We start from the raw sequence: 22,183 nt of genomic DNA, 5'->3' as shown, positions 1-22,183 counted from the left end.
ATTCTCCAGGCTATATTTTATCCATAAAATGTTGAGGTATAAAGGAATACCAGGGAGAAAGAATAAAACACGCTACAAAGATGTACTTAACTCTACACAAGTTATTTTCCTAAGAAGTCATTTATAAATCAAATTATTGTATACTAAATCATTTAAATGGCTTTGCAAGTCAAACCATCCAGAATATGCAAGTCAGTCAAGAAACATTTATTAAGCACCTACTATGTTCCAGGCACTATTAAACATTGGGGATGAAAAAGAAACATAAGACAATCCCTTACCCCCAAAGAGCTCATAATCTAATGGGGAAGAGAATAAGCAAACAAATATGTACAAACAAGCTATAGATAAGATAAATATGAAATGGTTTAAAGAGGAAAGGAACTGGAATTAAGAAAGACTGGGAAAGGATTCCTATAGAAGATATAATCTTCTTAAAAGTTAAAGGAAGCCAGGGAAAATGAGGAGGCAGGACATTCTAGGCATAAGGACAGCCAGAGAAAATGTCTGGAACCAAGAGGTTGTTTATGAAACAACCAGGCGGTTAGTGTCACTGGATCCAAGTGTATTAGTGTTAGGAAGTAAGGTGTAAGAAGACTGGAAAGGTAGAAGCATAACAAAGGGTTTTAAGCACCAAAAAGAAGATTTTGTTTTTCATCCTGGACATGATAGGGAGCCCCTGAAATTTACTGAATTAGGCGAGTGGCATCTTCAGACTTGTGTCTGAAGTCAGGAGAGACTTGAGGCGAGCAGACCCACCAGCAGGCCATTGCAACAGTCCAGATGTGAGATGAAGAGGACATGCACTAGAGTGATGGTGGTAACAGAGGGGAGAAAAGGGAGTATTTAAGAGATGTGGCAAAGGTGAAATTTGTCCTTTGGGGTCCATCTGAATTTCCACATTTTAGTTTTGCTTAAAAAAAGGAATATCTTGAGTTGTAAAACTAAGATGAGTAGTTTCTTCACTAAAATTGATCCAATAGCAAAAGCCTGGACCTTAATGACAATGAGGGAATAGGGAACTACTTAAAATGTACATAACCATATTTCTCAAATCTATATTGAGCAGGATTCCCTGAATACTCTGAGGTTTTATCTATTTGTGTCCTTTAAAAAAGGTTTCTTAATTAACAAGCATTTATTTTCTTCCCTTCTAAAATACCTCCCCCTGAAGAAAAGAGAAAAACAAAAGCAAAACTCCTATAGCAAATGAGCATGGTTTTAAAAAATTCATGAAAATATAAACTCTAAAAACAAAATTCAGTAACACTGTTAAATGTGCTGTATGACTTGTGACTTCAGTAAGGACAGAAGATGATAATTTCCTAGGTACTAAATTCTTTTTAGTCACTAAAGTCATTTTAGGTCAACTTAAGGGACACCCTGCAAAGCCACAGAAATCCATTTTTTATCTCTAAACTTTTCAAATACAATTATTTTTATTACAATAAAGTACAATAGAAGAAAACCTTTCTCTTTTTGTTAAATATTTATGGGAATTTATATAAGATAAAGAAAGAATTTTTGCAAATATAAGTGGGTTCAATGTAAATTTTCCTAGCAAAAAATTTCATACAATGACCAGAAGATAATGTATCTTAAATCTTACTTAAGCTTTATAGATGGATAGTTTAATTATAGATCAAAGTCAAATCAGAATTATACCACAGTTTTTATACAACTCTAAACCTTTAACTGTATCATTACCTGAGATTCTTTAGCCAATAAATTAAGGATGGCATACTGAGTAATACGACCCATATTACCAAGTTAACAATAGTAATATGCATCTTAAAATTATCTTCAGCATTATCAATGGCTAAACTTAGAGGAAGTACATCTGGTCTTGGAGGAATGCTCTGCTGAGATCTATCATTCTTCTGTCTTTCTTCAACAGAAGAGTTTGTATTGTTTTCAGCTCTTCCAGAGACATTTTGAATCTATAAAGAAAGCAAGAATATCAAAATATTAATTAGGATATTTCTTATCTTAAACAAAACAAGGTTTAAGACAGTTGCATTTTAAAATAAAAGTTTTATTTAAAAAACAAATATGCATACAATACAATCTTCATAAATGAGGATTTGGTAGATAATGTTTATTGCCTTTCTAAAAGCACAACTGGAAATAATTTCTGGGTCTTCTGAATTAGCCACTTTCAATTTTATGGCTAATATATCCTCAAAAGATGATTCTCTTTCTAAAAAATTTTCTCCTTAATATACAATAGACAAAAGACACTGACCCTTCCTCGATTTTTTATCTGAGACAAAGGACCACAATTTAAACTCTTTCAAACTTGTTTTCAAGAAGTATTCTGGTAGGGACAGAGTTGGATAGAGCAATTCATAGAATGCCAACTGACAATTTTACCACAGTCAAGAAGAATTGGGCCTTGAAGGTGAGATAGTGTTTTCAGGTAGTTTCCAAATTTTCTTAAAAATTAAGATGTGAACAGTTGAGGTTCAAGGGCTCAAAGGCTAAAATTACCTCTTGACTAGATGGAATACAAGTGAATATAGTGGGTACCAGACACATTAACCACAGAGTTCTGAGGGACAGGTAGAAGGGAATATGATAAAGGACCTAATAAGACATTAGGAACAGAGAAAGTAGTTAATAATTTTAAATAGGGTAATCAATGATCTGTGATTTTCATAAGGATTAAGATGTAAAGTCTTGCCAACCTGAAATGATAAATGCTTAAAGATGATGAAAATATGTAGTATGTTTTACCAAAAAAACCCAACTTACCGTATCAGAGTTATTTTTCAATGTTGTTATGTTGGAGTACAATTTAATAATCTAGGAAAAGAAATAAATTTTTGTTTTCAAAATTGCTTTGGATCAAGAAATATTTGAATGTCCTTGTAAAATTTATAAATACACTTAATGCCTCTTTAAATGGAGACTAAAACACCAGGGAGCAATGTGATTCTATTCCCTCCTAATTAATTCTGTATTTTACTCTCCCCCCCATAGAAGCTATTCTAAAAGTTCTTTCCTCTTCAAGCCTCCCACACCTTACCCTTCTACCTCCTTAAGCTGAGGACTTTGCCTCTTAACTTAGAAAATGGAGATCATTTAATGTGAGCTCCCTCTTCTCCCTTTCTCTTCATCCCCCAGACCCTGCCATCTCCCACTCTCTCCTATTTTCTTCCATTATCTGACAAAGAGGTGTTTCTTCTTCTTGCCAAGTCCCATCACTTACCCATCCCTTACTATTTTCTCTACTGGGTTGTATCCTTAATAGTGCTCTCTCAAATTTTCAGTCTCTCACTCTACTGTTTCCTTCCTTATGATCTTTAAACATGCCTATTCCTCGTCTATCCTTAAAAAAAAGCCTTCACTAAACTACCACCATTTCTAGCTATCTTCCTATATCTCTCTTTCCTTTCTCAGCCAAACTTCTTGAAAAAACAATCTCTACTTGCTCTCTGTACTCACTCACCCTTTGCAATCTGCCTTTCCACCTCATTTTTCAATTAAAATTACTTTATTCAAAGTCATAAAAGACCTCTTAATTGCCAATTCTAATGTATTTTTTCAGTCCTCAATCTTCCCAATCCACCTGCTAGATTTCATCATATTCTCCCTTCTTGATGGGTTTTCTTTCCTTACTCTACTTTCTCTTGTTCTCCTCCAACATATTTGATTACTTCTTCTCAGTCTCCTTTGCTGACTAAGCATTCATAGAACACTCCCTAACTGTGAGAGGCCACCAGGCCCTCTTCTTTCTCCACATAGTACTTTATATATTTCCATGCATTTAACTATTATCTCTATGTACACACTCTCAGATCTATGTATCTATCCCTGGTTTCTCTCTTCCATTTTAGTCCTGCATCACCAAACTTTTACTGGACATTTCAAATTGAATGTCCCAGAGGTAGCTTAAACTCAACAGGTTCAAAACTGAATTCATTATTTTTTTTCTCTCAGCTTCCTTCTTCTAAATTTCCCTATTTCTGCTGAAGGGACTACTACCCTTCTAGTCTCCCAGGTATGTAACTTCAACATTATCTTCGACTCACATTCCCTCACCCCAATAGCAAATCAATGTCAAGTCTTACTGTTTCCACTTTCATAACATTTCTTGAATCCAACCCTTTCTCGCTACTTACACAGCTACCATCTTAAACCAGGTCCTTATCTACTGTTGATTAGAATATTTTAACAGCCTCTTGGTTTCCTTGCCTCAAGGATATCATCACTTAATCCATCCTACACACTAATACAACACAAAGTACATATCTGACTGTGCGACTGGCCTGCTCCACAGGTGTCAAATACTTTTGTGTGAGGCCTGAACCAGATTAAAATGTAAATGGGAAATATTTAACAAAATAAGGAAAAATACAATAGAACATAATTTTAATATGTGGTTTTCTAAGTCAGTATGCAGCTGCAGGGATCTTTGTGTTGGGGTTAGTGGTTCTATTCTATTTGAGTCTGAAACCAGTACAGTATTCAGTGAACTTGGCCTCTAGGATAAAATACAAACCCCTGTGTGTAGCATTTAAGTTCTTTAACAAGCTGGTTCAACCTACCTTTCCAGTCTTAATTCACAATTACTGCCTATCCTACATTCTGCAATCTAGCCCAACTAGCCTCCTTTGTTCTTCACAGATTGCACTCCATGTCCTCTGTCTGTGTGCCTTTGTACTGGCCAGACTCTATGCCATAAATATACTTCTAATTCACCTTGTTCTCTCAGAATCCCTTTTGTCCTTGAAGATGTACTCAAGAATCATCTCTAGCATAAAGCCTTTGTTATTTCCCTCAAATGTGAATATTCCCCTCTCAAATTAAAAGGTATTTAATTACTTTATGCTTATTCATACTTGTTTACATATGTGCATGAGTGTGTGTGTGTGTGTGTGTGTGTGTATTTCTTTAGGAAGGGTATTGTAGTGATGAGATGCAGTAGCAGTTAATATATAAGGAATGTACATAAGAAAAACTGGGTGTTCATAACTCAAGGACTACATCTAAATAGAACATAAATTCACTTCTTGGGAATTAGTTAACATTAAGACATAAATTTGGGAATTAGTTAACATTAAGACATAATGTCATATGCTAACGGTCTGAGCTATAGGGATGAATCTATATTAGGGTTTTTTTTTTATATCATATGCCCCTTTGGCAATCTAGTAAGGTGTATGGAACTCTCCTCAGGATAATGTCATCTATAAATAGGAACATCTATAGGAAATCTCTCTCCATTTGGACTCCATGTTCAATATGCCATGTTCAATAGTGGCAAATGGACATCTTCCTGTTTTATATTTCATTTGATATTATTAACCAAAAGGCTCAAAATTATTTCCATTCAATCTACTTAGAAATCTAATGATTTTAACATGCACAAGGAAGACACCTTACTGGAGGACCTGTTGCAGGTTGAAGGCATTTGCTCTTCTAAAACAAATGCTTTCTTATGGTCGAGGATCACAAGGATTCTCTACACTTATGAGTCATTTTGTAACTGCAGACTATGGTCTCTCAAGTTTGAAGGAATCTGCATACCTATCAAAACTGTTGTCAATATCCATGTAAATTATATTTATATTTTTTGAAAAAAATTTTATTGATACCTTATTTTTAACATATCATTTCTCAATCTACTCTGCCTCCTCAAGTAAGCTCTCCTTTGTGACAGAAAAACAATTAAACAAAACCAACCAACAGAACAACTGTGTCCAACAGCATAGGCAACATTCCATAGCTACCATCCTCTTACCTCTCAGAGAAGAGAGCTGTATCACCTGCTCTCCAGGACCAAGACTGATCACTACTAATCAGCTCAGTTGCCTTTTAGTGTTGTTTTCATTTACACTGTAGGAATCATTTTCTATACTGTTCTCCTGGATCTACTTATTTTATTCTTCTTCAAGTAAGTCTTAGCACTAGGATTTTATAGAGGTAGACTAGGCATATGTTTTCCCAGTCACCAGTCACCAAGTGTTATCCTTCCTAAGCACTGAGGATAGTATCCTCTTTGAGGTACCTTGAGATGCAATACCGTCAAAATTGTGTTACCTTCAGCATGGACCTCCTTTATACATATTTTTTTCCTATTTCAGCTTCCCCTGCCTTTGCTTTCTTTTGGGCTAGCTCTCCTTCCTCATGGGTACTGTAAAGATGGATTTTTGAAGTGGTGCATCATAGTCTCTAAAGGAGAATGGTTACAGAAATCTTCACAGATCTTTTTCTTTTCTGGTATTGTTGTCTTTCAAGTTTCATCCCTAAATATTCTTGTGGTGGGGACTTAGCTGTGTTTCATATCAAATATCTTGTTAAAACAGAGAAGTTTTATGCCATAATACTGTTCATAATTCTCTGTCAGCTTCTTTGTCTTCTCTTACAAATGTGTTGATATTTTAAACCAGTGTTATCTTTGGCTACTATCTCTCAGCATCTGGCAAGATGGTTAGCATTTACTTTTTTGTTCAGGTGGTTTCAGGTCCTTTAATTTCCTTGATGTTGTAACTGATTTCATAAGTCAAATGTTCTGAGAAAATGGTGGGAGTCTATGCTATTCTATTTTTTTCAGCAGAAACAGGTTGTTTAATAGGCTACCCTAGATTTGCCTCAATTACAAACAATATTTTCTCATTTTTAAAAATTAAATCCTCATTAAATGATGTGGGAATCATTTTCAAGCTACAAAATTTCAAGGAATCTAGAAGAAGACTCTTAACAGGTTGGGTGGACACCCATGGGGAATTTAAGGGAGGACATGCACAAGAGTGATAAGAAAATATGTATGTGGAATGGTATCCTTGGAGAGAACATTCCTATTGATAAAATCACAGATCCATCAAGGAAGCAGTATTAGATTCCACTGCAAACCATTTATACCAATTTGCTGGCAAAAAAAACCACCTTTGCTTAACAATGTTATTAAACAAAGCATATCAATAAAAAAGAAATACTAACTACCTTGCTTCTCCAAAAAAACACAGTTCACTAGTTTTCACTAGATTCCTGTGCTATTCCCTTATTTTTCACCTACCCTCTCAATTCTGTATACAGACTAGCAAGCCAGAATGCTCTGGTAATCATTCTTGTTAAGTAAGCCTTCTTTATATTCTGTAACTTGACAGTTTGTGCTTTAGGTAATTTCTTTCATTATCTGATTTGTCATGAATCTGTTCTAAGCACATATCAGTCATTCTCTCCCACATCATTTCAAAGCATGCTTCTCTTTCCATAGCAACTGTTATAGAGAATCCAGTCCCTATCCTTACAACTCATGGTGAATTTTAACCTCTCCCATTTTCTTTTATTAAATGAGAAAACAGTTGCACTTGACACAGAGCCTGGCACATAGCAAGCTCTTAATAAATACTTGTTCCCTTCTCTTTTTGGTGGTTACCAAACCTACCATGTTTAATTATTTGTAGATGCAGATTCCCATCTTACAGCTATATCACACCAACATACACAAATGGTTATTATAGTAACAAAAATATTTAAAACTGTCTAGCAAAATAAATTAAATAAACAAAATAAAAATCCACACTCTAACTTATGAATTTATAAACTCTTTTTGAAGGGTCTCTATGGAACGATGTTTCATATAGTGATGAGCACATTCTAGCATTCAGGTTAAAAGACTTTAAGTTGATACCTTAAACACATAGTAAAGGTAGATGAGAAGTATTGCAAGTGCTCCACAAGTTGTCCAACCAATTATTAGCAGAAGCATAATCAGAAAAGATAATCTCGTTGTTATTAACCTGGGGTCGTTAGGGATTTCAGAAGGTCTAAAATAACAAAAATACAGCCTTTTAAAAAACTCTTAAAAAAGCAGCTCAGATCCAGGAGAACAATTTATACCATAATATCAATACTGTGACAAGCAACAATTCTGACAGAGACTTAAGAATATTACAACTAAGCAACCCACCAAGATCCTTAGATAAATGATGATGAAGGACGCTACCCATCCCCTGACATAGAGGTGAAAGATTAATATGCAAAATTAGACACATATTTTTGGACATATCCAAAAAGGGAATTTGGTTGTTTGGCTATGCTTATTTGCTTTAAGAGTTTTGTATGGCATTCCCTTCCCCCCCCCCGCCCCCCCCCAATCTAGTAGGACAAAAAGGGAAGTGAGGAGAACAAAAGTTTCATAATTGATAAAACAATTTTAAGTAGTTAATATGGTCATATGCTAGAAACAACATGATCCTAATGGTTTATGCATTTTGGGGAAGGCAAATTTAAGAAAATACTAGGTATTTATAATGGTTCTAGAAGATGTTGATTGTTGGAGTCTTAAAACATTTAAGTATTTTAAGGCATTTCTAATTAATACAAGAAGCATCTTCAGAGTTTCACATTATAAGCAGATATACAAACCAAAGTTAAATACATCAGCTATTCTATTTATACATATCATATAATACATAGCATATAATATATAATAAATATATATAAAATATATAACATATAATAAGGACTAAAGTGGCAAATTTATAAAACTGAGGAAGGCAATTAGCAATGAAATGGCAGTTCTATTTACATGCCTGTTGTGAAGAATAATCATGTTAGTTTAAAGTAAGACTTTAGAGCCTAGGATCCCAAATATTTTTTGTGAGGAGGGGTTATTTTTATTTTCCTGAAACCTGGTGTGAAAACCTGAGATAATTGTTTTTAATGAAGTCAATGAGCAGGGAATGATACAAAAAATACAATACCTGAGAATGGTAATGGTAAAGGGGTTTTACAGCTAGGTTTACTCTAGTTCCTGCCAGAAATCCTAGCAAATGATGTAAGAGGGGTGTAATAAGGAGAAAATGGCATCAGAAAACAATTCTGAGGTGTAGAAATAGAACACTATTTGGGAACCACTATATTATGACTTTACCATAGGTATGGGAATACAAAAATACTGTTCTAGTACTAAGCCATCCTCTGAGAGAAATGCAATAGTCATATTCAATTATGTGTACAGATTACAACATATTATGATATACTAATATTTGTTAAACAAATACAGAATACCTTAAAATGAAAAAAAACTTTGAGGATAATAGTGAAGAGTCATTAATTTGTGAATTATCTAAAGAAATCAGTAATTGTTCAGGGAAATATACAAACTAACCTTTAAGGTTCTCTTTTAAGAATATAACTTTAGGGGCGGCTAGGTGGTGCAATGAGTAGAGTACTGGCCCTGGAGTCAGGAGGACCTGAGTTCGGATCCAGCCTCAGACACTTGACACACACACAAAAAAAACAAAAAACCTAGCCATGTGACCTTGGGCAAGTTACTTAAACCCAATTGCGCTCCAAAAAAAAAAAAAAATATATATATATATATATATATATATATATATATATATATGTAACTTTAGCTTATAAAAATATTTAATAAATTTAATGTGTAATCTTTTTAAATAATAGAAGAAAGATTTTAATCAATTATTGAAAAGTGTTTTTGTTTTTTACCTGTTTAAGGTCAGCCACAGTGAAGAAAGAAGCCTCACACATAAAGATGAGAGTATGCCACCCCAGTATGCAATACTGGTTCCAAATAGAAAGAGGACCAATGATACAAGTGGGAAACACATACTTTGTGTATTCAGAAAAATGGCATCTAGTTCTGGTAAGAAGAAACTATCCCAAATTTGTTTAAACCAGTTATAGCTGTAGAGGAAAAAAAAGACAATGATGCAATTAAAATATCATGCTTATGGTCAGATATGATGCATATACACATTTATGATTTAACTTCAGATTGACCCACAAGTGTTAAATAACTATTTCTGAAACTATAGTCTTAACAGGTTTATAGAACTCAACTCTCATATTCATTTAGAACAGTTTTATTTTTTTAAATCAAAAGTGCAATGGTTCAAACTTAATCAAACACCAGTATCTATTGTCCTACACATATACATTTTCAATGGAAACAAAACAAAACTTGAAAATCATTATACAGGTGAAAAAAAGTTCTGAAAACTGAGTACAGCAGGAGTTTTTCACCTTTTCTGTGTTGTGGTCCTCTTTGGCAATCTAAAGAAGCCCACAGAAACCTCCTCAGAATATTTTTAAATGAATAAAATAGAATACATGAAATTATAAATCATTTATATTGAACGAAAATTATAAATATATATTAAAAAAACAAGTTCATGTTAAGAACCACTGTTTAGGCGGTAGTAGTACCCATTAACATTTCTAAACATTTATCAAAGTAATTATTTAAATGGCTATGTGACTAATATGTATTGTATTTCATTATGACTGCTAAAAGAACACAGTGAACTCTTACCTATGGTAATAAAAGTAGTGCTGCAGATACCAAAGTAGCCAAATAAATGAAAATTATATATATTTAAGTGTTTAAGTACATGTATTTTTATTTTTAATTTATGGAATAAGACAAGCATTTCCATAACATAGTATATAAAAAAGTATTGCACATGAAACTGCAAATCTTTTATGTACAACTTGCTATTCCTTCTAAATATATAATAAAGCTATCATGTAAAATTTTTTTCCTTCCCCTTCCCCACCCTGGAGATGGCTACCATTAGATACAACATATCTATTGATTATTTCAAATTTATCTTGTAAATAGCTTGTTTGAACATAGTTGTTTGTGCTCCCTGGGAACAGGGACTATTTTTCTGTTTTTTACATTCACGGGGTTTAGTACATACTGGGAGCTTAACAAATGTTTACTGGCTGATCAAATGGATTGAGCTGTCTTTGGAAGCAAAGCCTTTGTTCAAGTGGATGTTGGATGAGCATTTACTACACGGGTCATCGAAGGGAGCTGGCTTTTAGGGAGGAGCTAACTTCTAACATCAGTCCCTTTTTACTCTGAAATACCATGAGTCCATGAAAGTTGACTACAATTTTACTGCTCCTGAGTCCATACAGTCCTTTTTCACAGATCTTAATATTATTTTCTAACAGAACACTGGGATGAGCTCAGGCTTTTAATTTCTGTACTTATTCTCATTTTCTCTAGCTTAAAAATCAATATGCATTGAGTCTAATCATTTCCCCATTTCTGTTTCTTACAAATCTCTTGCAATGTGAAAAGGATAACTTTGGTCTCTAACATAGCTCCTTTTCTAAATTTCTTATCATAAAGATTCCCACGACATTGCATTTCCCTTTTATCAATCATTCTAAGTCTTTTGTAAATTAAATATGGGTCATTATTCCTGGAGCTGCATCTCCCCCTCTCAAATCTTTTTTCTTTACTCAGTTTTATCCTTCCCTGGCTCCTATGGTACTTGTAGCTTAGTTACAACGGTGCCAGGTCCCTAGGCAACCTAGCAGTGCACAGAAGGTTCCCAAACATCCAAATGACTCCCTGGAAGAGGGCATGTGCAAAAATCTTGGAGATGCATAATAAGAGATGGTGTAATGACAATCAGGTTAGACCTGGGCTAGAGGTCCCATGAATAAGGCCAAATGAGTAGGGCACATCAGGAAACAAACTAATACTACCACGTTATGTCCTTTTTTAAATGTCTCCTATAAATTCAAATCATCATATAAATATGAGGATAATTAACACAATATCAATATAATTCCTGTTACTTAAGGAACCTGTATACAGATCAGCCAGAAAACCAAAAGCATTGCCCAGGTTCAGGGACTGAAGTTTCACTTCTTCAGCAAAGGACTAATGAAATGCAGTTGCTGAAACCTCAGATTTTTTTGATGATCAAGGCAGGATCATGGAGGGAGAAGTGATTACCCTTCTCTCGGGCTTTGAACTCAAATCTGGCTACAGACACTTACTAGCTGTGTGCCCTGGGCAAGTCACTTAACGCCAACTGCAGGCAGGCAGGCAGGCAGGCAGGCAGGCAGGCAGGCAGGCAGGAAGGAAGGAAGGAAGGAAGGAAGGAAGGAAGGAAGGAAGGAAGGAAGGAAGGAAGGAAAGGCTTTCCCTGGAGGTGACTGAAGTACTGGCCAAAGTCTGGGATTCTATACTGGATTAGGATAACTGATTGAGAGCTGTTCCAAATGTACTACACTATGCTGTATCCAACCTCAAAGTCAAGTTATGTCAGAAGACATTTAAACTGCTATAACCTCTACTAGAAAATACAAGATGATTCAAAAGGCCTCAAGCAACTTATGCTACTTTTTGCATGAGGGCAGATATGTGGCACAGCGAAAAGAGCACTGGGCCTAGAGTCAGAAAGTACTGAGTTAAAATCCTGTCTCAGACATTTACTAGATGTGTGACCCTGGGCAAGTCACTTAACCTGTCTGCTTCAGTTTCCTCATCTGTCAAATGGGGCTAACAGTAGCACTTATTTGGGAAATAAGTTACAGGGTTACTGTGAAGATTAAATGACCTAACAATTGTAAAGTGCTTAGCAGCACAGTGCCTGGTACATAGGAAACACTATATAAATGTTGTTTCTTTAGTCATTTCAGTCATATCTGACTCTTTGTGACCCCATTTGGGGTTTTCTTGGCAAAGATACTGGAGTGGTTTGCCTTTTCCTTTTCCAGCTCACTTTATAGATGAGGAAACTGAGGCAAAAAAGGTTAAGTAACCTGCCCACAGTCGCATAGCTAAGTGTCTGAGGCCAGATTTGAACTCAGGAAAATGAGTCTTCCTGATTCCAGGTCAGGTGCTTTATCCATGGTGCCACCTAGATGTAGTTATTATATTATTATTATTATTATTATTAAATAAAGCTATACCAGTAAACTACAGGAACAAAGTTGTAAAAGACTCATTGTTTCACTCTGTAGTAGCAAAGAATTAGAAATAAATGTTAGTGTTCATCAACTGATGAATGGTACATACAAAATTGGTATTTGGATGGAATGGTCTACTACTGCACAGCAAGAACTGATAAATTAAAGGAACTCAGAATAACAGAGGAAAATAAAAGGAAGCAAAATAGCAATATATGCAATAACTACAACAATGTCAATACCATGGTCACTAAGAGGAAATATAAACAAATTACTGAAAAATCAAAATGTTCCCAGAGTACGGATAATGAAACACAAGCCTGTCCTTCAGGGAGAGGCAGATGATGAGGGAAGAATGTTGTATACATTGTCAGAATGGTTATTTTAGCAATTGTTTCTACTGAACTCATTCTTTGTTAAAAGGGAAGGTTCAACTTGGAAGGGGCAAGATGGATAATTTCCAGAACTGACTGTGACCAAAGGCATTGTGAATCTTATTTTAAAAAATAAAGCTATGACAAACAGAATTTGTCTAATTTCTTATTTTATACTATAGAAGATAATTATAAATATTGGCAAACATACAATTAAAAATCAAAGAAAAAACTGATGTTTAAGCTGATCTTGAATTACTCAAATCATAATAGAAGTTGTTTTTAGCCAATTTGTGAAGAAAATGAAATGACTTGGGGAACTGGTGTTTACCAAATGGCATGCTGTTTTAGTTATTAAACAAAATTAAACCACATGAAAAATATAGCTTACCCCAACAGGAATTTCATAATTATTACGAAAGGATCAACTTTGTATGGTTTGGCTTCTTTATCCAACATACTGGTATAATCTAAACAATGGCCTGGGAGAAAATTTACATTTAATTAAACATGAGTTATTTTAAAGAATCATCAGTAACTGCAATAGCTTTAATTTTAGGGACAGTACATGTCTATAACTGCCAGAGTAGTACTTGATAAAGAACTAACTGATTTCAGAGACAATCTGGTTCATTCAGTCTTTTAGATTAAAAAATGATAACAACAGTTTAACGTTTATTAGTACTTTACAATTTACAAAGCATATACTTGCTCCTTACAACAACCTAATGAAAGGAATTTAAGTTATTATATATTATATATATATTATTATATTATATTATATATATATTATTATGCCCATTTTACAGATGAGTCAACCAAGGACTGAGAGTTTAAATAATTGTCCATCTTTATCTCGCTATTAAGGATCAGGCACACAATTTGAACCCAGGTCTTTTAAGGTCAAGTAGGGCGCTATTTTTGCTATCCCACACCTGTCTCTAAATCAAAGAAGAACAGATTTTAAAAGAGGCAATCTAACACTAAACAAGATGTCTGGACTATATGGCCTCTAACATCAAGGCCTCCATCTCTAAATCAGTCATCCTACAAATTAGCCAAACATTCTAGAGTATGTTCTCTACATCTGAGATCCAGGAGTCCTTGAAGGGCATGCTACAAAAAAGAAATCATTAAACAATTAATGAATATCTGAGTGCAGGGCAGTGAGCTATGCTAGGCAATGAGAGAGAGAAAGAGTTTATCCTCAAACAGCTTACAGCTTAATAAGAAATGGAAGGAACCTTAGAGCGTCATCTAGTCTAACCCCCTCATTTCACACATAAGGAAATAGGCCAAGAGAGGTTATTGACTTGCCCAAGGTCATAGCAGAGCCACAATTTACATCCAGACACACTGACTTCGAATTTAGTTTTCCTTTATCCTTTTCCCACTTTTTGCATCACACATCCTCTCAGGAAGAAAGATAAATGTAGTCTGAGTGAAAACATGTGAAGCAAAACCAACTTTTTTTGTGGGGGTCAAGTAGTTCAGAAAACCATTAGCAGGGCTTGAGATAACAGTTATGATGGTGGTGTTAGGGGATTTAATTATCAGGCTTAAAAAATCTATTTTTCTGTACATTTTACTGGCATAACTCTGGATCCTAGGATCAAAAGATAAGAGATTAAGTGCTAGAGAATATCTCAAAGGTCACGTCAGTTCACTTTTGCCACAGACCAGAAAGTTTAAAGGACTCGCCCAAAGTCTCACAGATAGGAAATGGAAAAGCCAGGATTCAAGCCCTAGTCCTTTGACTAAAAATCCAGTACTTTACAATGCTGACTCTCACAGCAGGACTAATGGCTAAAGTATCCAGAAGAAATATCTAGACATTTTTTCTAGAATGTGTTAACCATTAAAAAATTAGCTAATAAAAGTAGAGAAGGAAGAAAAATCATCTGCTACTATGTGGCTAATTTTTAAAGTCCCTGAATTTGATATATCATTGAAATAAAATGAACTAATAACTTCTTTACTTCAAGTCTCATAACCAAAATAACAAAATACTTTTATGGACATTCTTACCTATTGAAATAAGGGACTGTAATTGTCCTCCATAAGTAAGGAGGATACTAGACATGATATAGGCAGGAAGAGCTCCACCGTGGAATCGAATCACCTAGAAAACAGATAAATCACAAAATATTTCTAATTACGCAAATTATTGATGAAAATGTACTTTCATGTGCAATAAAATATTATTTTTCATCATATTTTTAACATAGTTATACAATCACTTTCATCAAAGAAAAATAAAATCATGGCTCTAGACACAATAAATACTGTGACTTTGTTATACTACAAATATCTGAATTTTCCCAATAATTTGGGTAAGCTAATCCATATTTGGGCTAGATTACATTTCAAACCTATTTTCAAAGATCTAATCCAAGCCACTTCATATGCTAGTCTATCTTGATTGCTTTTGGTATTTCTGCTTCTCATATACAGGATGCATATCTTTGACAGACAGATGTATTATTTTCTTCAAAGACTTCAGTTTCAAAATACAAATTCCCTGCCTTCTGAATCCTCATGTATTTTTCATTCAATAAAGTTTATTAATATGACATGAAAGCTTTTTTTAAAATCACCATTTCAAGAATTTCTGCTATTGCATTCTCAGGAAGACAACCTAATTCTTACAAAATCACCATCATCATCATCTGAGGCTTCTGAAAATGTAATGCAATCCTTAACCTTTTCCCCAGAACCTGACTTTATACATAATCCTATGCACAAGCAACATTAAAAATTATATTCTTAATGTTATAAAATTGAAAATCATCAATTAGTAAGTATGTGATGAAATCAACTTTCTTATAAAATCTCTTTGCTAATAATGTTTCATATTCTGAATAACATCCTGTCTCAGAAGCTGAACCAGCATTTATGGGAAGTCAGAGATGGAAGATCTATTACTATGCCTTGGTCATTATTGCTGTCAGTTCTGCATCTGTCTAGCAACAGCCTACTTTTGCTAACTTTCAGAAGGCCATGATTCTGAAATATTCTTTCCCTGTAGGTACAAAGTTAGGGAAGAAGATAGAAAAGAAGAAGGTAAGAAAATAAATTATTTTCTTCTTCTATCTATCAGTATGTGTTCTATGAGCAACATATACACATGGCAACTTTGAAAACTCTAAGGTAACTAAGCTTTTCAATCAGCAACTTTGTTTTAAGTTTTGTTTTAAGTAAGAATGCAGCAGAATCCATCAATACTATCTAGCCTTTCATTCTGTTTAAACCCAGGAACGCCTTATTCACTTGTTGCCACTAGAGTAAAATCTGGCAAGTACTCCCAAATCAGAGCAATGTTAACTGCACTGTAACACTGTTCAGATGTCTAGTGAGATGACTGAGGTTATGTCTAAGCAGATCCTCTTCATCACTTCAAAATATCAAGAAATGCATTTTAGTAAATAACAGAAAAAGGGAAAAAAGACAGAAAAAATGTGTGAGGGTCTCCGTAAGGGGACCCTGGAGATGTGTATTTCCTGCACTGTTCTATGTGCTGATAATGGTGGTTGCAGGGAGGTTACCAGAGGCTGTTATTATTAGTAGGTGGGATAGATTCCTTCAAAAGCCACCCCATCTGACATCCCTCAGTTTGTTTTCAGCAACAATTCAACCAGATTCTTTTGGGGGGGGAGGGCAATTGGGGTTAAGTGACTTGCCCAAGGTCACATGGCTAGTTTTTGTGCTAAGTGTCTGAGGGTGGATTTGAACTCAGGTCCTCCTGACTCCAGGGCCAGTGCTCTATTCATTGCGTCACATAGCTGCCCCCCAACCAGATTCTTTCTATTTCAGGTCTGATGAAGTTCATGGGTCCACTTAAACAAACTCTAATTCACAAGGATTATAACGTAGACAAAAGAAATGGGGCAGCATTGGATGAAAGACAGGCTCAGCAACTCTGTTTCAGTGATATCTATAACCAAAAAGAAAGGGTCCCCAATAGTAAGAATGAAGAAAATGCTTAATCAGTGCTCTGGCTAGCTATTTACCTAACTTTCTCTCAGATGCTCAATACAGTCAGAAAAGCAAATTAGCTTAAAAGAAGCCACTAACTACAATAATGAAAAGGAGAGAAATTCTAACAGAAGCCTCAATGATAGGGAGGGGAATGCAACTCAGGGGAGGGTGAAGAAATCAGTAAAGAAAAAAAATCATTGTGTAAGATACTCTCAGAATGAAATTCAAGAGAAGATAATTATGTAAAAACTACAGCCAGAACTCCAAAAAAGAAAAGGGAATGGCCACAAAACCCCCAAGAGTAGTTGGAAAGCTTACAATTTAAAAAACTAAACAGACTACAGAGAGAGTGAAATTAGAACTCTCAAATTCAAAAGAGGAATACTGGCAATAGAATCCCTGAAAAAAAAATGAACTTAAAAATTTAATAGTTCAAGAAATACTAGAAAAAATTTAAAAAGCAAATTTGGAACACATGAGACAGTAACAATCAACATGAAAAAAGTTTCAAAAAATAACAAAGAATCAAGAATCTCCCAGAAAAATCTAATGAAATAAAAAATATGAATACTCTGCTTTTAGAAATCAATTGCCCAAAGTATGAGAACAATCAGTTACACAAAATTTATAGGATGCTATTAAAGAGGAACATCCTAGGTTAAATCCCCTAGAACTATGATTGCAAAGAACAATGTTACTAGGTCAACTAGAACAGCACTTCTTAAACTGTGGGTCACTGTGCGGGTTAAGGTTTCTAAATGTGCAAGGACCAAAAATTAATTCAAAATCAAACACATAATGAATCCAAGGTGTTTCTGGCAGCCCTCGCCCTGTTGTTGCATTATGCAACTTCACTGCAGTCTTTGTTCTGAATGCACATGTGCACTTTGCACTGCACAAGCCTTCATGCCACACAATGTCAATGAACGCTTCCAGAAACACCTTGGCTCAGATTTGAGACTATTGTATGTTATGAATTGCAATGTTTTTACTGTACATACAAAATCATTAGATGAACTTTGGCTTGGGATTGGAAAAATAAAAGTTTAAGAAGCCCCGAACTTTCCAGCAAGTGGCTGGGGAAGAAATTAAAGGAAACAACAAATATAGATGGTCTTTCATCTTTCTGTCTGAAAATGAAACTTTCAGAAACTACTATACTCAATTATATATGACTCCTTGCCCAAACCTCTGAATAAAATGAAAATTTACTGACTAAAAACAGAAAATAATATAACTAGCCAGATTTAGCAAAGTTATAGCTCTCAGCAAGTCAAAAATCCGTTCTTTCACGTCCCAAAACAAACCAGGTCAAGATGAACTAATAAGTGAATTTTATCAAGAACTTAAAAAATAAATGAGAAAGTTAGATGACACAATAGATAGAGCTCAACTTAGAATTAGGAAGACTGAAGCTTGAAGCCTACCTCAAATATTTACTAGTCATGTGACCCTCAGTAAGGCATTCATCCTTTCTCTGCTTCAGTTTCCTAATCTGTAAAATGAGGGTAATAATAGCACATACCTCACAGAGTTGTGAAGATCAACTGAGATAATATATGTAAAGCATTTTGTGAATCTTAAAATACTATATAAATAATAGTTATAAAAAAGAACAAATAACTTCTACACAAATTGTTCTCAAAAATCCTGGAAAGATAACATCATAATTAGCTCATTTTATGAGACAAATATAATCCTGATAGTAAAATCAGGAAGAGAGGAAGCAGAAAAAATACATATATTAATATCACTAATATAAAATTAAATATTGGCAAAGATGCTATAGCAACATCACTGAAATTTTTAAAAATGTGACTCAGTTATTTTTATGACTTGCAAATATGGTCCAACATTTGGAAAAGAACAAACAATAACTTTTGAAAAAATATCTCCCTCATTTATGTCCCAACACTAAAAATAAGAAATTCTTTGCTGAATATGATTAAAGTATATATATGTGAAACCAAGAGCTAGCATTATTTGTAATAAACACCTAAAAATGTCTCCAAAAAAGTCAGGTTGTAAAGCAAGGATTCCCACCATCTCCACCATTAATTAATGTAATAATTTACAAAATGCTGACTATAACAATAAAATAAGAAAAAAATGGAAGGAACGAGCAATGGAAAAAAAGTAGTCAAAATTATCTTTTTTGCAGATGATAGGATGATTTTCTGAGAACCCCAGAGGAATAGTGAAAAGCAATAGTTTCAAATAATACCTTTAATAAAGTAGCAGAATGTAAAATACAAAAAAATTATTACTAAAAATATTACTAAAAAAAGAAGAAAAGAAAGAGAAATTCCATTTAAGATAACAAGAATACACAATTATTATCTGGAATACATGTAAGATTTATACAAGATACAAGATAATCTGAAATACAGATTTATAATCAGTGTTGCTAACAAAGAACCCTTGCTCTGAGTGTATATTTAGAAACTAATAATAGTATGAAGCTATTATAACAGGATGGCATTTAAAAACTAAGCTTTTGTTGCTAAAAATAATGTGTGCCACCTAGGAAAAGCTGTCAAAAGTGCACACAAACTTGAAAACATAATTTTCTAGCCTGTTTGAAAATGGATTTTGACACTAAAATTTACTTGAAATATAAAAATGAAAGGAGTTCTGATTAGTTTCAAGAATTACTGCTTAACAACAGGCAAGATGGAAATTTAGTGGACAAATTTCAATTAAGTAAATAGTGTAGTTTGGTAGAAAAAGTATTAAAAAGAGAGTCAGGAGATCTGGGTTCTAGTTCAGGTTCAGCCATTAACTAACTCTGTGATATTAGGACTGTCATAACTTCTCTGTGCCTCGATTTACAGACAATGAAAATCATAAAACATTCTCCTTCAAATGTTTAGTTCATCGTCTTCTAAATATAAAGGCCGGACATATCTCCCCTACAAAGATTACTTTAGCTCTTCAGTGAGATGTGCTTTTAATATCTGTCAAGCAGAAAATACAAGTCATACCTTCTGGGTATTTTTGTTTACCTTACCCTGATAGATGAATACACTGTTTATTAAAATTATTATAGATTCTTGAGGCCACTCATTATCATACGATATCACTTTTAGCAAAGGCAAACACATACAATTTTTCAAAATTCCAAGACTTATTTTAAGCAAAAGAGCAGGTCCTTATGTCTAGGCTCTTCACAGGTTCTCTACTTTATTACTAGTTAATAGCTAATATTCATCTATCACTCAGAGGTTTTCAAAGTACTTTACATGCATTACCTCATTTGATCCTCAAATATGAAGAAGGTACTATAGGTATTTGTTACCCTCTTCTAAAGATGAGGAAATTGAAACTCAGAGAGATGAAGTGACACATACCACCATCAAACTAGTAAATTTTTGAGAGGATTTAGTAGCACTACTCTCCTCCCCCTCCCCCACCATCTAGATGAAAGCTCCTTGAGGATAGTGACTGCTTTCATTTTGTCTTTGTATCCCTAACAGCCAGTATAGTGCCTATCATACAGTAGGTACTGAATAAATACTGATTTAAATAGAAGAATATGTTTTTTGTTCTTTTTTGACTACTGGTGATAAGTTTGCCCTGAATCATCTACATTGACCCTTTTATGACCAAAAACAGACATTTTCAAGGGGGTCAGTAAGATTCTACATCTAATGTGCTAATCCCTGAATCCTGGCTCTAACTTCCAAATGACTAATTGCCACATCTAGTTTAAAAAAAAAATTCTTGGAGTACCATTATCCTCAACTACCACCTTATGAATATAATATCCAGATCTTGATTTCTAGGTCTGACTTTTCTTTCCTTGCTCTGGTATCACATCTCAAACTGCCCACTGGAAAATCTTCACCTGAATGTCCCACTGGAACCTCAAGTTTAGTACATCATTTCCCCCTAAACCTGCCCCTCCTTCTAATTTGCTCATTTCTGTTAATAGTATTCTCCCACCTAGGCTTAAAATATTAATCATCTCATTCCTTCAACTCTCTAATCCATCAAATCTATCAATTGCCAAGACCCGATTGTCTGCCTTCTGAAGTATATCTTACATGCATCCTTTCCTTTCTGTCTCTACTGTGTCACCAGGCCAATGCAGCCTTTTCAAGTTCCCCACACTAAAACAAACCAGCGGCAGTAGTCTTCTACCTGGTCTCCTTGCCTCCAGTCTTACCTTCACCTTAAATTTAGCCTGCACAAAGCAGTGAGGATAATTTTCAGCTGTGATCATGTTATTATCTTGCTCAAAAATCTTCAATGGACCTCTGCCTACTGAAAAGGGTATAAACTTCTTAGTTTACCATGCTGCTTCCCTAATGCTTAAAAATGTGCCCGATGTCTCCTCCATCCTCAAAAACTCCTCATTATTTCCCACCCAGGTGTACTCTTCTGGACTTCACTGATAGTTTCCCTTCATCTTATATTCTCAAGAGTCTCCAGAATCTCTTCATCCCAAAGGACATTAACCCTGAAATGTATAGGACCTCAGCCTCCCCCTGCCCCTGGGGTTCTGCCCTTACTCTGACTTGGAGGGCAGACAGGTGTGAGCTCCTTTTCATTTAAGGGCGTTTCCCAGGGCAGCCATCTCATTATTTCCCACCCAGTTGCACTCTAGACTTCTTCATGCCCTAAAATGAGTAACTTCCCCATGCTGTTTTTATGTGTTGCTCCCTCCCCCAATTAGACAGTGTGCTCCTCGTGGGAAAGGACTGTCTTTTGCCATTCTTTGTATCCCCAGTGCTTAGCACAGTGTCTGGCAAACAGTAATAAATGTTAACCGACCTACTGGATCTATCCATCCCAACTAACTTTCATCCAATATTTCTCCTCCCTTTAATGGCTAAACTCTGAGGAGGTTGTCTACAACAGGTGCTTCCACTTCCTTTCCTCGCACTCTCTTAACTCTCCATAGACCTGACTCTGATTTTATTATTCAACTAAAACTGCTCTCTCCAAAGTTATTAACAATCTCTTAACTGTCAAATATAATGAGCTTTTCTCAATCCTCATTCTTCTTGACCTCTCTGTAGATTTTAACACTATTGATCCCTCTCTTCTCCTAGATACTTTCTTCTCTCTAATTTTTGGGACAACCACTATCTCACACTTCTCCACCTGACTCCTTCTTAGTCACCTTTGTT

At 34.8% G+C, this 22,183-nt stretch overlaps 1 protein-coding gene across 2 annotated transcripts in view; it reads right to left on the bottom strand.

Annotated features, from left to right (window-relative positions):
• PGAP1 (post-GPI attachment to proteins inositol deacylase 1) overlaps positions 1-22,183 on the bottom strand; it is a 93,230-nt gene that overhangs the window by 15,768 nt on the left and 55,279 nt on the right. For both annotated transcript variants that reach the window (XM_069070162.1, XM_069070160.1), the window contains exons 20-25: positions 15,099-15,192; positions 13,462-13,552; positions 9,466-9,663; positions 7,640-7,775; positions 2,755-2,805; positions 1,708-1,940 (exon numbers count right to left, since the gene is read on the bottom strand). In XM_069070162.1, the coding sequence (XP_068926263.1) occupies positions 1,708-1,940; positions 2,755-2,805; positions 7,640-7,775; positions 9,466-9,663; positions 13,462-13,552; positions 15,099-15,192 (803 nt within the window). The remainder of the gene's footprint in view (positions 1-1,707; positions 1,941-2,754; positions 2,806-7,639; positions 7,776-9,465; positions 9,664-13,461; positions 13,553-15,098; positions 15,193-22,183) is intronic.

Source organism: Petaurus breviceps, unplaced genomic scaffold (genome assembly GCF_028583685.1).
Source record: "Petaurus breviceps papuanus isolate PSGF00001 unplaced genomic scaffold, PetGlider_PUasm1.0 90804, whole genome shotgun sequence".
NCBI classification, from domain to species: Eukaryota; Metazoa; Chordata; class Mammalia; order Diprotodontia; family Petauridae; genus Petaurus; species Petaurus breviceps.
Note: the sequence above shows the minus strand (reverse complement) of the source record. Positions and strands in the feature narration are given on the sequence as shown.